Source organism: Sitophilus oryzae, unplaced genomic scaffold, assembly GCF_002938485.1.
Source record: "Sitophilus oryzae breed Bouriz unplaced genomic scaffold, Soryzae_2.0 scaffold_1297_pilon_pilon, whole genome shotgun sequence".
Lineage (NCBI taxonomy): Eukaryota > Metazoa > Arthropoda > Insecta > Coleoptera > Curculionidae > Sitophilus > Sitophilus oryzae.
Genome location: NW_022145945.1, coordinates 13,872,976 through 13,893,865, shown reverse-complemented (window position 1 = coordinate 13,893,865; position 20,890 = coordinate 13,872,976). Strand labels below are relative to the sequence as shown.

Genomic DNA, 20,890 nt, shown 5'->3' with positions numbered 1-20,890 from the left:
TTTCTCGAAACTTTTTGGGATCAGACGGGTTTTGCAACTTGACGCCTCAGTTCATAACTAAACAATATAACATTAAACTGTCTTTTAAGTGTAAAAGTACTCTAAGAAGTAGCGATGGAAAAAACGGATTAATTTTAATAATCGAGTATCGAGTTTCAAGCGACTTCAACAATCGAGCGATCGCTCGAGCGAAATTTCGCTCGTATTTAGAAATACGGGTTGTACTCCTGACGTCAAGCAGTAAGTTGCGCGCGCAGGGCTCATAATTTTTCGGTGATGAATGGCAAGTAGCAAGCGACGAGTAATTGCCTTGATTTAGTTTATTTTTGCTTAAAAATAAACTAAATCAAGGCAATTACTCGTCGCTTAGTAAGTAACAAGAACGTAAGAGTAACAATGCTTATTGTCGATATAGGTCGTAAAATTTTATCACTCAGATACGCAATGGATAACGTCGTATAAATTTGCTACCTGCAATGTATGTACAAAATTCGCTCGGCTTTTTATCGAATATGTCACTCATTTCATATTATTTCATTGCTTGCCTTCGTCGCTCGTAACTCGTCACTTGCATCGCTCGTTCATAATCGGGCGATGTAGGTTATTTCACTAATCGAGTACTCGAGCGCATTTTCGCTCGAGTTATCCCATTACTACTAAGAAGTTAGAAGAAAATAATTCTAATTTTCTGTTTTGTAGAGGCCTGACCAACTTCTTCCTCATCTTCTACCAGATGGGCATTTGTTGCGTGTACGTCGTGTTCGTTGGCAAGAACTTGAAGTACGTCGGGGACGTCTACACCTCGTCGCCATGGAGCCTCTACCTCTACATGGTGCTCATCTTCGTACCGTTCGTGCTCATCCTCTGCATCAAGAATCTCAAATTGCTGGCGCCGTTCTCCGTGCTGGCCAACGTGATTACTCTGATCACGTTCGGAGTGGTTTGCTGGTACATTTTCCGTGGCCTGCCTGATTTCAGCGACAGGCCTGCTGTGGGGGCCGTGGCGGATTATCCGCTGTATTTTGGAACCACGCTGTTCTCTCTGCAAGCTGTGGGAGTGGTAAGTTCAATCAAATATATTTATCCAATTTAATCACTCGAGGAGGAGATGTTCTAGATGCATTTTGTCAATATTTATGAATTTTGGTAAATAAAGAAGAACGTCTACACTTCTTGCAAGAATCTAACCGAAAAAACAGTATTCTTTAAAAATGGACAAAACTCATGAAAACAGCGTACAGACTTACATGTGAAAAAGTTTTGATGGTATCCATTTTCCACAGTAAATTTTTATCAAAGCCACCCAATGATTTTTCCCTCATATTTTACCGTTGAAAGAGCCATATGAAATAATACCGCGAGTATCTGCGAAATTGTTAAACATTTAGAAATATTCTAAATTCTAAAAATGTTTATTTTTTAATTCTCCATCTAATAAAATAGTAATCGACAGGGTTGTTCCATTTAAAAAAAGAACGAAGAAAAACTATTTTATATTTTAGATAGTTTGGCGTAAAATTTCGGGTATAAAATACAGGGTATTGTATGATTTAAGATTCCGATATTTATAGCGAAGTAACTACAGACCATTTAAAGTAAATACCTAATATAGTTTTGATTTGAGGACGGTTCTTGTATTTTTAATATTTGTAGCCGACCACTCAAAATTAGTTATTTGGATCATAAATGACCTAAATACAAAATATTTTCATGGTGTCTGTCTGTCCGTCCGTCTGTCCGTTTTTTTTGTTTTTTTTTAGATTTAAGAGGTGAAGGGGAGAACCTGCAACAGGTACTCGCCTGGGAAGACCTACTATGTGCCAGACGAGTTATGTGGGATTTTTACCTCACTAAAACCTAACCTACACCTCTGTCCTCTCTCCAGAAACGTTCTTTCCCCGGCGGCACTCTTTGTAAATACTACTTCGCCGGGGCGTTCTTATTTGGTGTTACTGCTGTCTATTCAAGTGCGAAGATCTTTGAGTATGATCTCAGCATACTCCGCTACCTTGTTCCATGTCTGATGGACAAGCCTAGATTTCTCTCGAGTTCCGTCCTTATCTCCTCGTATAGAGGGCATCGGAAGAACACGTGCTCCGCATCTTCGGTCACCACGCGGCAATGGTGACAGTTCGGGGAGTCACATCTCTTGAATCTGTGCAAATATGCTCGAAAGCATCCATGCCCAGTCAAGAGTTGAGTGATGTAGAATCAAACCTCCCCGTGCACACGGGTGATCCATTTGGTGACATCCGGAATTAGTCGATGTGTCCACCGACCTTTCGTCGAGCTGTCCCATCTCACTTGCCAGAGACGATGACTTTCAGGCCTCTCTTCTTCACAGAAGACCTGTCGCTGCTCGGCTTTCTTCTTACGGTGTTGTCCCTGGCGTTCTCCCGCCAAGATGTCGATAGGCAGGCTAGATGCCACTACACTCAGCGCATCCTGTGATACCGTCCGGTATGCTGACGCCGCTCTGATCGCTGAGAGTCGGTGGACTGATGTCATTGTCCTGCGGTATGTTTTTAGTTCTAGCGATTCTGACCACACCGGTACTCCGTATAGCAGGACGGAGGTAACTACTGTTGCAAGTAATCGTCTCCGGGTTTGCCTGGGGCCTCCGATATTGGGCATGTGAGAGTGCGCCCTGAACTGCTCCCGCCTTCTTGCTGACGCTGGAGATATGCTCCTTGTAGTTGAGCCTCTCATCCAAGACCACTCCAAGGTACCGGATATGAGGTTGCGACTGGATATCATGGTCGCCTACTCTGATGGTGATGGTCTCCATTTTCTTCCGGCTACTCACTAGGAGTGCTTCAGTCTTATGCTCCGCCAGCGACAGGTCTGCCGATTGCATCCACTGTCTTATCCTCCTGATGGTGATGGAGAATGCAGCTTCCAGCTCCTCCAACTATTTCGCCACAAGGACAACCACCACGTCGTCCGCGAAAGCCACGAGTGTTGTGTTTGCCGGTAATTCAAGGTGGAGCAGACCGTCGTACATAACATTCCACAAGACCACTCTTGTGGAATGTTATGTACGACTTTCCAGGACAGAGCCCTGAGGTATCCCTCCCGTGACCCCATGCACAGCTGCTCCCTGCTCCGTCTCGTAAAGCAGAAGTCGATCGCTGAAATATGATCTGACCATCCTTCGTAGGTAGTAGGGTACACCCGTGTGCTCGAGAGCCTCCAAAATGCGATCCCAGCGGGCTGAGTTGAACGCGTTCTTGATGTCCAAGGTGACGATGAGGCAATACTTCCGTCTGTCCGTCTGTCAGTCTGTCCGTCTGTCTGTCTGTCCGTCTGTAACACGATAACTCAAAAAACGCTAAACCGACTTTAACCAAATTTGGCACAAAAATACTGTGGCACCCGAGAATCTGGCCATTAGTTTTTGGTGGGGGTGGGGGATTGGTAAGGGGGTATGCGAGGGGGTTAAAAATTTTAAAAAATCGTAACTCCAAAATTACAGTAGCTAGCGAAACGCGGTTTTCAATTTAAGATTAAGAATAATATTTGTAACAAAATTTGTAATAACATCAAAATCAGTCAAAGTCGCAGTTTTTGAGATAAAAAAAATTGGAAAAATTCCTTTACTTTGAAACTAAAAGAACTGCCTACCAACTTTTTATTAACATATTTAGTATGGGCGGCTATACGTGCCTCCCGGCGCCAATTTTTTTAAAAAAGGCTGAAAATATACAGGGTCGCTGATATGTATGGGAACGGTCGATTATAAGGTAAAACATAAGAGGTACCGCAAAAAGTTAAATATAAAAATAATAGTTAGTTTTTAAATGTCCATTAGCGGGTAAAAAATTTAAGTATACAGGGTCGGTCATAAAGTCGTGGCACATAAAAGATTCATTTTTTAAATGGAACCCCCTGTATATTATTGCATATTTTGGTTCTTCCTTCCATTCTAAGCAAAAATCGAAATACACACAATGTACCTTAAACCAACCGTTTCCGAGTTATTGACTTTTGAAAATATTAATTAAACAATTCGATTTAATTATTTTTTTAATGTGTTTCATTTAACGATGCAATTCTGCGGAAACTGTGATACTCATAGTTTTCAAGTTAGCATTTATAGATGTATAAAATGAGATTATATCAAGTTGTTTGATGACTGTTTGATGACCATTTTTATAACTGCTCCTTCAACATCGCAACGAAGCTCTGAACCTCTGAATGGTATTGCTCAGCCAAGTTTGTCTTTTTTATCTGCTTTTTCGTTTTTCGTTGCCTTTTGTGTCCAGACATCGTAACATAACACCCACGATTTTCCAATATTTTTAGAGTACGCATATTCAATTTTAGACTATAGCATGAGATTATGATTAAAATATTGTTATATTTTTTTTACCTTCTAGTTTTTGATAATTTTTTTTTCATTTCTAGGTTATAACATTAGAAAACAACATGGCCACTCCCAAAAACTTCCGAGAGCCTTGCGGAGTACTAAACGTTGGTATGAGTTTGGTAACCGTCATTTATGTTGGCATGGGCATGATGGGCTATTGGAAGTATGGAGATCAAATAGAATCCAGCATAACGATGAACTTTCCAATCAAAGAACTGTAAGTTGCTTCATTGTAATGATTTTTTTTTAAAATTGATAGTCAATATTATGAAATTATTATACTATTAGTAAATTTAACATCTGGGACTTAATTGGCCTTTTTAGGGATCCGTACCCAAAGGGTAAAAACGGGAACCCTATTACTAAGACTTCGCTGTCCGTCCGTCCGTTCGTCTGTCACAAAGGTCTATCTTATGAACCGTTGAAATTTTTACAGATTGACTAGACAGTTGAAATTTTTACAGATAATGTATCTATGTTGCCGCTATAAGAACAAATACTAAAAACAGAATTAAATAAATATAAATATAAATATAAATAAAAAAGTACTTTCACTAAACATTATCTTTTAAATAAGAATTATATTACATAGAAAGTCCTGGGTGGCCGCCTGGTTAAAGCGTTAGGACTTTACGCTGCTATGATGTTGGAGCCGTAGTAAGGCAGGTCCGAATCCTAGCCAAGGCGACTTTTTTTTAATCGTTTTTTTTTAATTTTTACATATTTATTATTGATTAATACAATTTTTAGTAATGTGTTTCTTCATTTTTTTTAAATCACTTATACGCGTATTCAAAATTTCAGCTAAATCGGAAAAAAAGTTTATAATAATATAGTGTCTAATGTATAGATAATGAATGGTACGGAACCCTTCGTGCGCGAGTCCGACTCGCACTTGACCAATTTTTTTCGATTGAGAAGTGATATTGTAAAATACAGTGTAACAATATAAGATGTTTTCTCTTGCAGGTTGGCTCAAATTATTATTATATCATACTCAATAGCTATTTACATCTCGTACGGCTTACAAGGCTACGTTCCAGTCCAAATTGTTTGGACCAACTATATTGTCAAGCGACTAGATAATACCAGTGAGAAAATGAAGACTTGTTACGAGTACCTTTTACGTATAGCTTGCGTAGTCATAACATGTGAGTATATGCCCTATATTTTATTAAATCTCAAGAATATACTGCTTACTGATTTATCTCGAATCTTTTATATTGTTATACAGGGTGTTTCAAAAAACATGTGCTATTGTGGTGGATTTGTGTTTTTATATCGTGGTGGCGTGGATTTGTTTTTTTATATCAGCATAAGTCCGATTATACACGTGTGGCAAAATTTCATTAGCAATAGGAGCTTTTCAATACGACAAAAAAAGATGGTAAGGCTGCAAAATACACTGCAGTATTAAGTCCTTGACAAACAGAGACGGATAAAGTGTCTTTTCCCTACCATTGTATAGGGGAAGTGATCATAGAAGTGATACGACGAGAGAGCTTCTGCGTGAGGGGGCGGGTCTTTAAGACGCTTGTGTGGGGGCTACCGGCTACTAATAGAATAGAATCGAAAAAATAGAAAGACGAAGGACAGTGTTGCCATTCTGTTAAATCAAAATTATGTTGGCTTATCCTAAATCCCGAATCTTCTAATCCCATTATCTTGCCTACTTAATGAAATATTAAATAAAGTACAAAACAATTTTATGAATGTTTTCTCTAGGCACATAACAATTTCTTTCTAAAACAAAAAGTAACATGCAGAAGCAGAACTTTGAAATCATTTCTAAAATAGCAAGTGCAATTCTATGAAATGACAATACTGTACGATCTTCCTTCTAGTCGGCCCGACACCGACCGGTCAGTCGGCGGCGGCGACAAAGGAATTAGACCGAAAAAAACTTTATAAAGTTGTAGCCGAACAGGGTTGCCGAGTTTGTTAGATTATAATTCCATACGAGAACAAAATTCTCGGTAGATCTTCAACAAAAATCAAAAGTACAGAAACAAAATAAAATATTATATTTAAGTCCAAAATTAGTATTCGTATGTGTCGTAATACTAGATCACTCAAATAAAATACAAATACAGTAAATATAACAAGAATTAGAAATAGGTAGGTATATTATATTCAGTGCGAGATTCTGAATCATACGTTCTACTCGCCTGGGGTAGTTTTGTTTTAAGGTTCGACATTTCGTGGTTTAGAGGTTTAGCAATTTCAAGGCCACGCTTTTGATTAGAAAATTTTGAGGTTTGGATATGAGAATGGGATGGGACAGTGATTTCCCCAGTATGGTCTTGGGAGATAAGCTAAGGCTCGCGTGGGCAGGGTAGGGTTCCCAACCGTCCCGGTTTGGCCGGGATTAACCAGGAATCAGAAAGTTTGTCCCGGCGAAAGTTTTGTCTTGGCCGGGACCTGGAAACTAAAAAAGTGTGTACTACACACATAATATATTTTAATTTCTAATATTTAATGTTTTGTTTCAATTATTTAAAAGCTTAAAAATAATTGTCCCGGAATCGCCGATGCTCAAGTTGGGAACCCTAGGGCAGGGGCACGTCCCTGCGTGACATTAGGGAAGTGGCAGGTAAACGGTGGTTAAATATAACACAAAACAGGGAGACATGGAAAAGGATAGGAGAAACCTATATAGATAGGAGAAATATATCCAGGAGTGGATGAATCCGGGTTGAGGAAGAGGTATATTATTTAATATTAAAAAAAATATATTGAATTAAACAATATTAATATATTAATAAAAACTATAACAAGTAGGGATAGCAGTCACTTATTACCTTTGTACAAATTTTGATCAGTGATATCTAAAATTAATTTCATTTTAATGGGAAAGCTGTAGCAACTCTCAACTCTTTTTTCACATTAATATATTTTTTTGATAGGAAAAGCACTAAAATATTTATCCGTATTCAGTTTGTTTCTTAACTTAGATTTTGTTTTTTGTTTATATTTTTTTGGGGAAAATATGGGTTTAACTTTAGTAGATGAATGAAACAAAATCTTTTCAAAAGATATCAACTTCTTCGGGCATATCGCCAATACCGCGCCTAATAAAGAGTAATAAGGATTTGTAGGAATATCTTTGTTACTCTGCAACTAGACAGAACGATGACCTATGATTACTAAATAAAATTTAATAAACAATAATAAAGTCAGATTAGACTAAAAACGCAGTTGAACATATCGTTAGATTTTTGTTTATATCGGTAGATCGGTAGCTTACAGACGAAACCGGTAGACCTGGCAACTCATGGACTGAGGTGAAGGCGTTTTGCGGAGGCGCGGGAAGGGAAATAAAATAATGGCGATAAAGGGCAGGTGGATGGGTATCATGGGTGGATGGGAGGCGGCGGAATTTCCAAAATTTGTTCTTATTGGAGTTTGTCTAACTCGACAGTCGTAGTGGAAGTGGAAACGGGAAGTTGTTGTCCATCTCTGTTTAAGCTTAGACTTTCTATAGGCGTTTCATTCCAATGCATGTAATTTCTATGCCTAGATATCATATTACCGGACCTGTATATGGATAGGTCCATGTACGCCACTGACTTTTTACTCTTATTGGCGAAATAGTGTAAGCAGTTTAATGCCGGTAAAAGTTGTCTCTTAATATTTTGTCGATTTCGGCCTCCCTGATGAGATAAATACAATTTTAATAATTTGTCTTGATCCAAGTCTAATAGCAACTTTTAAAACATTTTAGTATCATTAACTTGCGAAAGTTTTAAATAAGTACTCATTGATTCCTCATAAAAAAATATGAAAAAAGTTCCTATAAACATGGGTATGAAAATTATTATTTTTTTGTAATCTTAAATACAATTATTTTTTTATTTTAAATTGCTCTAGGTTGGACTAATATCTAGTAATAATAACTAATAGTAATAATATTTAATAATAAATTAGGTAAAATATACAATTTATTAATTTTATTTTTATTTTAATTTTATTAATTGTGATTAATAAAATTGCGTTTATCTCAAAGAGGCCGAATTCGACAAAATATCAGGAGATAACTTTTAATTGGCATTAAACAGCCTACACAATTTTGACGTCAAAAGAAAAAAGTCATTTGTGCCACATTTTATAAAAAAAAAATATCCCAGTGATAATCCATATATGCACGTCCCTGATAAATTTATCGACAGTTTTTTAGTATTAAAATATGTAGCACTTATAGTAACTTTTACCCTCAAAATTCATGGTACAAAGAATACAAGGTATGATCGATAGCGGCTTCAATTTCGTTCAGTTCGCGCATACCACCTGTGACGTCACTAGGAAAATAATGAATAAATAAAAAATAAAGAAAGTTGACAGGAGATCTGCATTTTTTGGGGTTATGATTAAGAATTGTTTATTTTTAAGACTTTTTAATTCGTTTAATTTAATAATTACTAAAACCAGCAGTTCCAAAAATATATTTAAAAATAATAATTATCTATTAACATGGATTTGGACCATAATAGGTAAGAATACTAAATTTATTTCTATATTCGGTATAAAATTGTTTATTAGGTTTTTAGTTTGCGATGTTTATGGTAAATAATTTTCATGTTCATTGCCTTTGAATTCACATGAGGACAGAGATGAGGATATCTATGGAAAAGTAACCACAAGAGGAATTGTTACATCATTTAAAAAATGTTGGGAATTTTATTGTTTCCCATCGAAAAGTAGAAAATGCCAAAGTTTATTATAATTAGTGGAAGTAATTCCAAGGGTAAAGTTTATTATAATTAGTGACCTGTGCTTCTTTTTATATGTAGATGTTTCAGGTTTTGAGAATAAATCGGTTGAACGAAACCCAAAATTTAGAGGAAGTATTTGCATACCCAGAATATGCCCATCAAGGATTATATAGCTCAAATTTCCTTTAATGGTAGGCAATTATTCAATGCAAATTAACTTTTTAAGTGACTGAAATATTAAATAGTTTACAATATGGTATATCACTAAAAATATATTACTTTTAGGTACAATTAGGGCCCGATACATTTCAAAAAGTAGAATATTATTTTATATTAAATGAGGTATTGTACCAACAATCAATTTATATTAATACCGGAGATTAAAAAATAACAGAGTAAATAGTTCTTTTTTTTATACTACAAAAATAAACTATAGAATACAACAGTATTTAAAAAAATAAATAAAAAGTGATGTTCCGACCGAGATTTGAACTCCGGTCTCTCGCTTCCTAGCCCGACTTCTTATTCATTGCTCCACAGTAACTTACTTAGCGATAATTCAATGACGGTATATAAACAAAAAAAACAGGTTTATAACAATATCTTGACGATTTGAACTGGCGCGCGGAGCGTGCTGACCAATAGCGCCTGTTATCACCTGTGACGTAGCGACCAACCTGCGCAATATCATACCTTGTATTCTTTGTACCATGCTCAAAATTTCATTCGAATCACTAAAAGCAGTTGGTAGAAAATTATAATAAATCGAAAAATTATTAAGACTTTAACAGCATGTATCTGCGAAACCAAGCAGAATCGGACCTATGTTGATATGAAAAATAATCTTATTTTTACGTGAAGAATCTCCCCACGAGAGATGGTATATGTTTTTTAAAACACCCTGTATATTAGATTATTCTAGTTCTTCTTTGATAATGTCCTGATAGGTCATATTATTTCCATTACACTTTTCTTATTCATCTCACCCACCACCCCCCAAGTATTTTCTATATATTTCAATATCTTTCTAGATTTGAATATATAACTTTTTCACTTTTTTCCGTTCTAATGTTTAGTATGTCACTGATTTGCATTGGACATCAATTATTACAAATAATCTAAAATCGCGCGTGAAGTGAGCTGTCAATTACGGAAGATGGCAGAGTTCCAAACCTAATTTATTTAAAAAATATTTTTCTGTATAATTTTTTCCGTGAATTTCTCCGATATTTTAGTATAGTTCATCTCAAATAAACTTTTAGTCACGTGATTAAGCTTGACCGGCACAGCGTTGCCCACTTTTTCATATTTTCTTTTAGTCAAAATATTTTAGGAAACAAAAATAAATTAATTGTAAATATACAAACAGTTATTATTTACTCAGATGATTGAGCCACGATCTCTTTGTCTGCCCTTTTGCATACGGCTTTTAAAATAAATAAATATGACATTTCACAAATCGGCATGCAAATATGCCATAATTTTGTTTATTCTTCAAATTTCATTTTTTAATAATTTTTAAAATTTCATGCCTCTTTCGCGTTGTCTGTCGGCATTTTAGCACACTAGAAAAATGTCTGCCAACAATTTTCCACGTTTCTTAATAATAAATAAAAGTTATTTTCGCAATTATAACTCATGTATCTTATAATATTTCTGGTGTCAAAATTTCACCCTTTCGATTGGCCGCCCCCGTTTTAAGCCCCGGGATCGCGCTGGCAGACATGACTATTTCATAATGGCTACACAAAAGGATACTTCACACAAAAAATTAGCCATGTAACGATGATAAGGTTTTTTATGTAGCCAGCTCTTAGACTATATGTCTATGGTTGGCAACAGTAAATTTAAACGCGCCCTAGATTACGCAACTAAAAGTATAATTAATATCAAATATAGTTATTCTGTGTCATTCTTGAGTTATAAATAGGTGTAAAAGTAAAACTCGACTTTTATTTATTTAGATATCAGCTACACATTTTCATACAAAAGGTTATTCAAAATAAATATAAAAACCTTAAACCAGGATTAATATATATTCTGTACCAGTAGACAGAAATCCCGATAAATAATGCTTTTAATAGCATTATATTAAAATCTTCTATCTTTATTTTTAGCCGAGATGCGAGTTCAGGAATTGCGGAATTCGAAAAACACATTAAAAAATAAACTTTCTTACGAGATTGTTTAGATTTGTACCACTTAATTTATCTTGGCTCTAAAATTATTATTACTAATGTGATTTAAGTGTGTTATATTTAGAACTTCCAGTATTGTTATGAGGATGTGTACTAATTGAATAGTTCCGAACTATGATCATTCGGAATCCTAGGTACAGTCCAGCAAAACAGTATGTGATAGTGACAGTCAGTTGTGCATTATGTTAATTCAAAAGTAGATTGCTTTCTGTCATAGATAAATGACTTATGATATAAAATAGATAGCCAATTTTTCATCAACTGTTATTTTTATTTAAGTTTCCTAGACATGGCTTTGGCTTTCTGTTCATCATGTGTTTGATTTTGTCTGTCCAAATATACTAGTTTGTTTAGTGAGAGAAAATATGCTCTCACTAAACAAACTAGTATAACATAAATGGGACGCAGTTCAATCTGAATCCAGTTGAGACTTGAATCTATATTATAATAGCAAAATAAAACACGAATTCACCAAACACCAATAGGCTTTACTTTCAATTCTGAACGCGTTTTTTTTTCTTATCATGTTAGCATTGTCAGTAAATGATGATGAAAAACTAAATTATATTACTTACAAATTGAGCAATAATGCAAAACTGTTTATGTGGTCTTAAAACTTAAGCTTTAAAATTAGAGCACTGCACTCAAATTTAAGATTGATTTGCTTAATTAATCTTTTTAGATCTCGGGTTAACCGTCAATCGAACGATATTGGAACGATATTTAGACATAACTTGAGGTATTTTCGGCAATTTGAAAGGTCTTTAGAAATTATAAACTTATACCTACGTTTTCCATAAAATAATATAGGGTTATGATCATTACATACAACCGTATTTCTAATGAAGATTATTTCTATATCTTTTTAAAGTTAATTTCACTTTCACATTTTGTTTTCCACTTACCATCGAAAGATACGAAAATGAAAGAAATTACATTAGGAATGTAGCTGATAGTTGTTGTACTCTTTTTTTTTGCGTGTTATATTATATCCTCTTCTCTGGTTGGTTCTTGAATTCTTTATATTTTTTTTTTGGTTTTGTGTCTGCATATTTTAGGCAGATATAAACATTTTGTTAATAGTAGCACAGATTAAGTATACTATATGTATACAGATAAAAATCTTATCCCTAATTCGTGGTACGAAAATTGTTTTTTATGGCGATGTGCAAACGAGTCAAATTTCCTGTGCGCAAAAATAAACTCCCGTAAAACAACAATAAACAGCGTAATAGAGAGATATCGCTAAACCGAATAGCGTGCATGGACGTTAATAAGGCCAGATGTTATTTCCTTTACATGAGGTGGTATTAGCTCTCTTCATTTATAGTTACCGGATCGGAAAGAATTCTGTTCGCGTCGCGGTCGCGTCCGCTATTTAAACTTAATCTAACTTTGAATTTAAAACTTTGAAATTGTTTTGTTTACTAGGTATTTTAAAACTAAAGGGCTAAAGTGCTTCTTTCCAGTGATTTATTGTTCAACGTCTGCCAGTGGGTTTAGAGCAACAAGCAACAAATAATTCTCTTAGAAGGGCTAAGTCGTCATCTGCTGTAAACCTAAAGCTTGTTTCATGTAGACGCGAATTGCGAATTGCGGAAAGCGATTCGCCAAAAAATATTCGCAAAATTTGGACCTATTTCATACAGTCGCGAATTTTTAGGGACATTTCATTTTTGCTCGACTGAAAGTTACCAAAAAAGATCATAACCTGAGATAACTTAATTTCTTTTTTATTCGTGTTACCGACCTTTATTTTATATTTTATAGCATACAATAGCTTACTTCGGGTTTCTCTTATTACCTATTCTGAACCGTCCTAGAACTGTGATGCGTATGCGCAGAAGGAAATATGAAGACATTGTTTCATTTGCGCATGCGCTGCAGAGCTCTAGGACGGTTCAGAATCGGTAATAACAAGAACCCGAACAAATCTAATATGAGTTCAAATTTGTTTAATGATTATGAATATTCATTACGATTGTGGGATTGGAACAGAAGGCGTAAAATTGTCATTTACTTATTGTTAAAACGTAGAAGAGAACGGTCATTTGGGACATGTGAAATATTTAAATTTCGTAAGCAACAAGGGTGCTTATCGCAATTTAATTCAAGAAATGAGGACAAAAGATGAGAAAAAATTTAGGAATTTTCACAGATTGTCTGTACAGGAGTTTGATAACTTGGTTGAAAAATTGTCATCATATAGCAGTGTCGTCAAAATAATCGATAACCGATCACAACACCATTCTGCGCAAACGCGAACCTTAAAATCGCGCGAATATTCGCAAAAAGTTGAAAACACTTTAACTTTCCCGCCCCCCAAATTTTAAATCTTGCGAATCGCCAAAATCTTAAAATTTCTGACAGTACACAAATTTCTGATCATTAAAATTGGACCAATGAGAGCAGTTTCGCAAAATCGCGATTCGCGATTCGCGTAAACGAATCGCGACATTTCGTTTACATGAACAACGCTTAAGTGTCTTTATAGGTTCTTTATTATTGGAAGAGGTGGAAACCATATTTTGGGCCAGCTACTTAAATATCAAATTACCTAATAAAACTAATGTAATAATTCAAAACAATTCAAACATAACCTAAAATAAAAGATCTCGTCGGCCGGCCCCAGTTGCCAAATACCCGCACATGCCCATTTAAGCAATTTTTAAACGTTATTTAGAAATAGCTCTTGGTGTAATTGATCCGCAAATTACGTCAGACGGTAACGTTATTAGTGGGCGTTGCGTTAAAAATTGACTCGCGCATATAGTAACCATGACTGACCATGATAAGGTACGCGTAAATACTGCATGACGCTATTCGGTTTTGCGATATCTCTCTAATAACTGTGCCGGTCAGGCGCTGTCATAGACTTAAAATAAAATATAGACTGAGCATCTCATTCATAAATAGCTGGAACATGCGGTCAGACACTGTCTTGTTATTGTTGTGTTATTGTTTTAGGTTATAACGAGTGCGACACGAGCGATAGATAGGTTGTCTCTGTCGTAACGGTCGTTCCCTGACGGCTCTGCCGAGAAACACAACACTGTCTTTCGTTTCTCAAGTACACCTGAACTCTCCGTATCATAGCCGGGTAATTTTTTATTTTAATGAAGCTATAATTATATTAAAAATATATCGTATTTAAACTTCTTTATATTTTATTAAAATTTAGGACAGGTTTTTTAAACAAAAGTTTAGAAAAAACAATTTAGAGTCCAAAAAGGATAAAAATAATAAAATACACGTTATAGAAGAAATTTTATAATCGAAATTAGGTAATTTTTGAAATTAATAATAAATTATTAATTTTAGTCAAACATTTACAACCCCTAATATTAATCAAAACAGGATCTATTCCACAGATATAATAGAATCGGCGACAGGGGGAGAAAAAAATATGATTATTGTAATTTTTTTTCTGGTTAAGTGATGTCTTATTATGTAAATTAGAGAAAACATAAATCTGTTCCATTAAAGCAAGGAAAGGTGATAGGAAGTGGATAAAATGGAAACTACATTTGTTTAATTCGGTACTGTCTTTATTATACCGGGTGTGTCCCAAAAGTGGCTCATCCCCATAATTTTTTTATATTTTCAAATAAAAAAACAAGATTTAGTATGTTAGTATATGAAATAAATTAAGATTGATTGACGCATTCAATTGTTTTTGGTCACTTCCTGTTTCACCGGAAATGACTATAACTTTTAATTTTTAAACGGCACCCTCGGTATATTTCTACTTTATTCGATAGAAAATGACACTCTGAATAGAATGACATATCATATGTCAACTTTTGACATTTTCGCATATGGTTTAATTGTAATTGTAACACGCGGTTCATAACGACAATTTGACTCGAAATACCAAGTGTGTGGTATCAATATACTCATAAAAAATGCTTTTTCCAAATATGCTAATGAGTCACCCTTGTTCCATTTGAAAAATTGACATATGTATGATTAAAAATACGATTTGTACATCTTTTAACCGGCCTAGACAAGACACGAAACCTATTAGACGATCAAAACTATTTTTCCAAGTCTCCTTGATTAAAACTTAGTGGATTGAAAAAACTGGATTGAAATTTAAAATAGGATATGTTTTTAAGCGACAATGTCAAAAGTTGACATATGATATGTCATTCTATTCAGAGTGTCATTTTTTATCGAATAAAGTAGCAATATACTGCGGGTGCCTTTAAAATCAAAAGATGTAATCATTTCGGTGAAACAGGAAGAGACCAAAAACAATTGAATACGTCAATAAATCCTAATTTATGTCATATACCTACTAACATACAAATCTGTTTTTTATCTGAAAAAAAAAAAAGTTATAGGGTTGAGCCACTTTGAGACGACCCGGTATATTAAAAATATTGTTTCATAATGTAATATCATTTTAAAATTCTTGTATGTTATTTTAAATTCTGAAGATAATTTTAGAATAAACCGGAATATATTTTAATAAAAACATTATTAATTATTAACAGGGTTATAATTATGATTTTGTTACAATGTAAGTAAGTAAATAATGTAATGTAAAAGAAAAAAATCAGATTTTACATTTTACTAAAATATTATCTAAATAAGCGCCTTTCTACAACAACGCCACTGACTGCCAATGGGTAAATTGAGAGTTGCCTACCGGTCAAAAGTCGTTTCAAGACTTAAATGGATTATTTAAGTCAAATTTCTTGCAAATTTGGCACTGGCGAACCATATTTTATAGTTTTTGAACAGAAAAAGTCAATAAAATAAACACTTAAGGACTACAAGCTAAGAAAATGCGTTAATACAGCCGGGGAGATAGCGGCAACAAAGCTTTACCGCACACGTGCGACACGTACTACAAGGTAATAAATGAATGAATAGGCTCCCTCGCCTTTAATCGGTGTTGTCATATTGTAAAGAACTTATCCTTATTAAACAGTATCCGACTTATAATTTAGTAGTATAAGGACTATTTAATACATCTATGGAATATTAAAACCTACTTTATTAAACTGTAGTATTAATATCTCAATATATGTGTATAACAAGAAAAAAAAATATTGATAATATTAAAGACGTGACAACATAGGCTGGATGAGGAAGGCTCGGTCGACTGTACCCAGAAGTAAACATGTGTACAAAAAAGGTTGTTTGTCCGCGTTGAGATGTAAATAGTATCGTCTATATTTTATTTTAAGTCTATGGGCGCTGTGCACAATTTTAGAGGCCATAATTGGGCCTGCTATGTGCGCAAACTAGTCACCTAACTAGTGCTCGATTCCGAAAATTGGAACCACGAATAACAATAAAGAAAAAACAAAGATTATAATCTGTATAATCTGTGGTAGTAGTATCAACTCTCCTACATCATAATAAGCCGTCCCTAAAGTATATCTTCTTTTTATTCTATAAGTTGTAGTACGTGAATATTAAATTTGCCTAGAAATGCTAAGAGCTGTACCTAAAACTTTCTAATAATGCGCATTAACTTCATTAATTAACAATAATCGTAATAAATCTTAATAAACTTTTCTTTTTCAGTTGTTCTGGCGATGACAGTGCCCCTTCTTGGACTCTTCATCTCCCTCGTCGGTTCCTTCTGCCTCTCAGCTCTGGGAATCGCCTTTCCTGCCATCATAGAACTTTGCGCAAATTGGCCAGAAAATTCCAACCCCAAGACCTTACTTTTCTGGAAAGACATGCTGCTCATCGTCATTGGTGTTGTTGGACTGTCAGCTGGCAGTTACAGCGCTATCTACGCCATAGCTCAGAAACTTGCCTCTGGAAATTATTAGGAGATAAATAACGTGAAGTTGTTATTGGGGTTATCCAGAAATTACGTCACACGTTTTTTTAAGAATTTTAGACATCTCATTACATCTAGATCATCATATATTTATGCAGCTCTTTCATTCGGCCAAGTGATGTTACAAACAATCATGTTATAGTAATAGCACAGAGCCTATTCAGTACCAGCTAGCGATCATTGCTAGTGTTTTTAAGTATTGTCATCAGGGTTCGGAAGTAGTTAATTAAGACGTAATTTACCTGATTAAGTGTAGTTTTTCTTCAAAAACTACCTTTTTCCCGTTCATTAGCTACATAAAAACTACTTTAATAAACTACGTATTGATATTACGAAAAAAAATATCCTAAATTTTCATTTTTTATTTAAGTAAAGAATTATAAAAAACAGAATATAATGGTTAACACAATATATTAAAATTATTATAAAATACGAAAACTCAAAACATTTTAATACAACTAAAATACAAATATAAAATATCTATAAGATTTTAATCACCTAATTAGTAATCTTTGTCAAGACTTTGTAGAAAGTACAATATGATCGAAAAAAAAGGGCGTCAGCAGTAGCTATGAAACGAAGATCAGTGTCATTTTTGGTGTAAAATTATATGGATAATGTCATCGATCATCATTTCCAAGCCAACTGTACGCCATTTTTTTTTCGATCATACGGTAATTTCAACCTGATTTATAATATGGTCATCAGTTTAATAATTTTCCGTTTTATGAGGGGTCTAAATAATAAGATGTGAATATTATATTTAAAGCTATATTTCTTCTGTTTTCTCAAATACATTTATATGTGTTTTTTAAAGCTTTTACTTATCTTTTACCTCACCTCAAACCTGCCTCAAACGTTTGATATTTGAAAGTTACATAAACTACACCCTCTACATCGATTAACTACATGTAACGTAGTTTATGTACATTTTAAGAGTAACATGTAGTTTTCCGAACCCTGATTGTCATCTGCTGCGCCTATTCTTGTACACAAGTCAGTACATAGAGCTACAAGCTCGATCGTATTTTTAAATGAAGCATCAATGGTGCTCAGAACTCTTGTTCTTACAAAGCATGATATTAAAGTTTGCAGAATTCTATAAACTTTGAAATTATAAACAAATACCTAGGTATGGTTTATATCAAATAAACTTTTAGTCACGTGATTAAGCTTGACCGGCACAGCGTTGCCCACTTTTAAATATTTTCTTTTAATCAAAATATTTTAGGAAACAAAAATAAATTAATTATAACAGTTATTATTTACATAAACAAAACTTACCTATTTAACAGCACTTAAGACATAAATGGCCATTACTACCGCTTTTCCTTTCAAAATATTCTAATAAAGTTGCGATGAGTTTTTTACGGCTATTAAGCTATCTTGTACACTTCGCACTAATAGATGTTGTAAAAAGAACAATATTCGATCGAAAGGTCTGCTAGTAGACATTTTTAATCTTAAAGTATCACAACACTATTTATTTAAACCAAAAACTCGTAATACAAAACTAAAGTTTCAAAACGAATGACAATGTCAGGAAATAAATAAATAAATGTGGCAGCTTGACATTTTTACAGCAGAGCTACCACCTGAATCCCAGCGGGAAATTTAAATTCCATTTAGTCAGCTCGGCGCCGAATATATCCATGGTTGGCAACAATGAATTTAAAAATCGCGCCCTCGATTACGTAACTAAAAGTTTAATTGGTATCAAATATAGGTAAGCAGATTTACATGCCAACATGGTCGTCACTTAGAATTTTTTGTCGATTGCCATTAGTGTTCTTCTTAAGGTGCGGTGCAGATTCCTGCGTAGGCGTTCATCTTTTTCTTCCTCATCAGATTGTTCTGTTAACTGCAGCGACTTGGAGTGCTTGGAAGTCCTGTATGCCTGTCCAATGACGAATATTTCTCAGCCAGGATAGCTTCCTTCGACCTATTCCTCTTTTGCCCCCCTCTATTTTACCCTCGAGAATCAGACGCTGAAAGTGATAGCGTTCTCCACGTAGTATGTGTCCCAAATAGGCTATTTTCCTCTTCTTGATGATTTCAAAGAGTTCACGTTGTTCCAGACCAGCTCTTCTGAGAATGTCTTCATTCCTCACACGGTCGACCCAGGGCACTCTTAGCATTCGCTGTAGGGTCCACATTTCGAAGGCTTTAATTCGGTTTATTGTTGCTACCTTCAGTGTCCATGCTTTCACACCATATAACAAAACGGACCAGACATAGCACTTCACCATTCTGTATCTAAGGCCGAAGTTCAAATTCCTATCTGTGAGAAATCTTCGCAGTCTCAGAAAAGTAGATCTTGCTTGTTCGATCCTGCATTTGATCTCCTGATCCGGATCCCACGTTTCGTTAACCATGCATCCCAAATATTTAAATTGTGTGACCTGCTTGATGACCTCTCCATTTAAGTAAATTCTGGTGTTCGGAATATTGTTTTCAGTAGTACGAACTCCTGAAATGAAGACCTTAAGAATGATAACTGGATACACATTGAGGGACAGACAGAGAAATGTAGACATAAGAGAAAAGTGCCAAACAAACGACGTTGTCAGATGGATAAGGCAGAGAAGAAGAGAATGGAACCAGCATGTCAATAGAATGGGCCCCGATAGAATGGCCATAATAATTCGCAACAACGTACCCCATGGCAGAAGACCTACTGGACGATCACCTAAACGTTGGCAAGACAGTTGGCAGTCAACCTCGCAAGAGTTGCTTAGACGAGGAGGAAACCGGAACTAAACAGGAATATTGTTTCTGCTGACAGCCATAAATTTAGTTTTTGTAGTATTTATGTTTAAACCCAGTCTTTGACTTTCACTGTTAACCTTATTTAGAAGGATTTGGAGATCATTTGCATTGTCTGCCAATATCACTGTGTCATCCGCATATCGGATATTATTAATTGGAATGCCATTTATTTTCAAACCAATTGGACTATCGGAGATTGAGTCAGTGAATGTTCTTTCCACATATAAATTGAACAACATTGGAGACAGAATACACCCTTGCCTTACCCCCTTTTTTATTTCAAAACCTTCTGTTATTCCCACGCTATGTATACGAATTTCAGCTTTTTGGTTCCAATACAAATTACTGATGAGCCTTATATCTTTTCCATCAAGTCCCAAATCTCTGAAGTATGATATAAGGAGGTTATGTTTAACGTTATCGAACGCCTTTTCATAGTCTATAAAGCACATGAAGACATCTTTTCTCTGATCTTGGCCATTAGTGTTATAGTGCCATAATTTTTACACTATTACTAAAATATTATTATTTTGTAACAATTAAATTATATTAAATCTAGTTAGCATATTTAATTAACACTTATTTTTTAATTATGTACAGGGTGCTGCTTAATTATTTGCTAATATCGCTAATATTTAAGGGGCAGATTTTTTGGTTAATTTTATGAAAAGAAGTTTATATGAATGTATGTCATAAAGATCTTAATTTCTGGTACATAGAGAGGTAAAATTTTCAAGAACAATTTTTTTTTAAATAAAAAACGATATGTTTTGCAAGTAAGTGTACTTGCTTTTACTAGTTACTACTTTTACTTTAATACGTCACTAAATATATGACAACTATATTTTTTAATGTGTTCAAAAATTGTTGATTCATCAATTTTACAGAGAAGTTTAGAATCGTATAACAGATATTAAAGAAAAGTTTTTTTTCTGAATACTTCATCAGCCGTATCTGAAAGGTTTTTAGAAGGTTAGGTTAGGTTTTAGGTTCATTTAGAAGAATATTTATTTTCACTGATAATAATACACATTTC

At 34.6% G+C, this 20,890-nt stretch overlaps 1 protein-coding gene across 6 annotated transcripts in view; it reads left to right on the top strand.

Moving 5' to 3' along the window:
• Positions 1–17,399, top strand: part of LOC115874833 (proton-coupled amino acid transporter-like protein CG1139) — a 91,684-nt gene extending 74,285 nt beyond the window's left edge. For 4 of the 6 annotated variants that reach the window (XM_030890143.1, XM_030890140.1, XM_030890141.1 and 1 more), the window contains exons 7-10: positions 700–1,060; positions 4,408–4,586; positions 5,339–5,520; positions 16,821–17,399. In XM_030890143.1, coding sequence (XP_030746003.1) covers positions 700–1,060; positions 4,408–4,586; positions 5,339–5,520; positions 16,821–17,074 — 976 coding nt within the window. In that variant the 3' untranslated portion in view covers positions 17,075–17,399. The remainder of the gene's footprint in view (positions 1–699; positions 1,061–4,407; positions 4,587–5,338; positions 5,521–16,820) is intronic. The other 2 variants (XM_030890145.1, XM_030890144.1) reach the window with 1 other exon arrangement.
• The last annotated feature ends 3,491 nt before the right edge of the window (positions 17,400–20,890 follow it).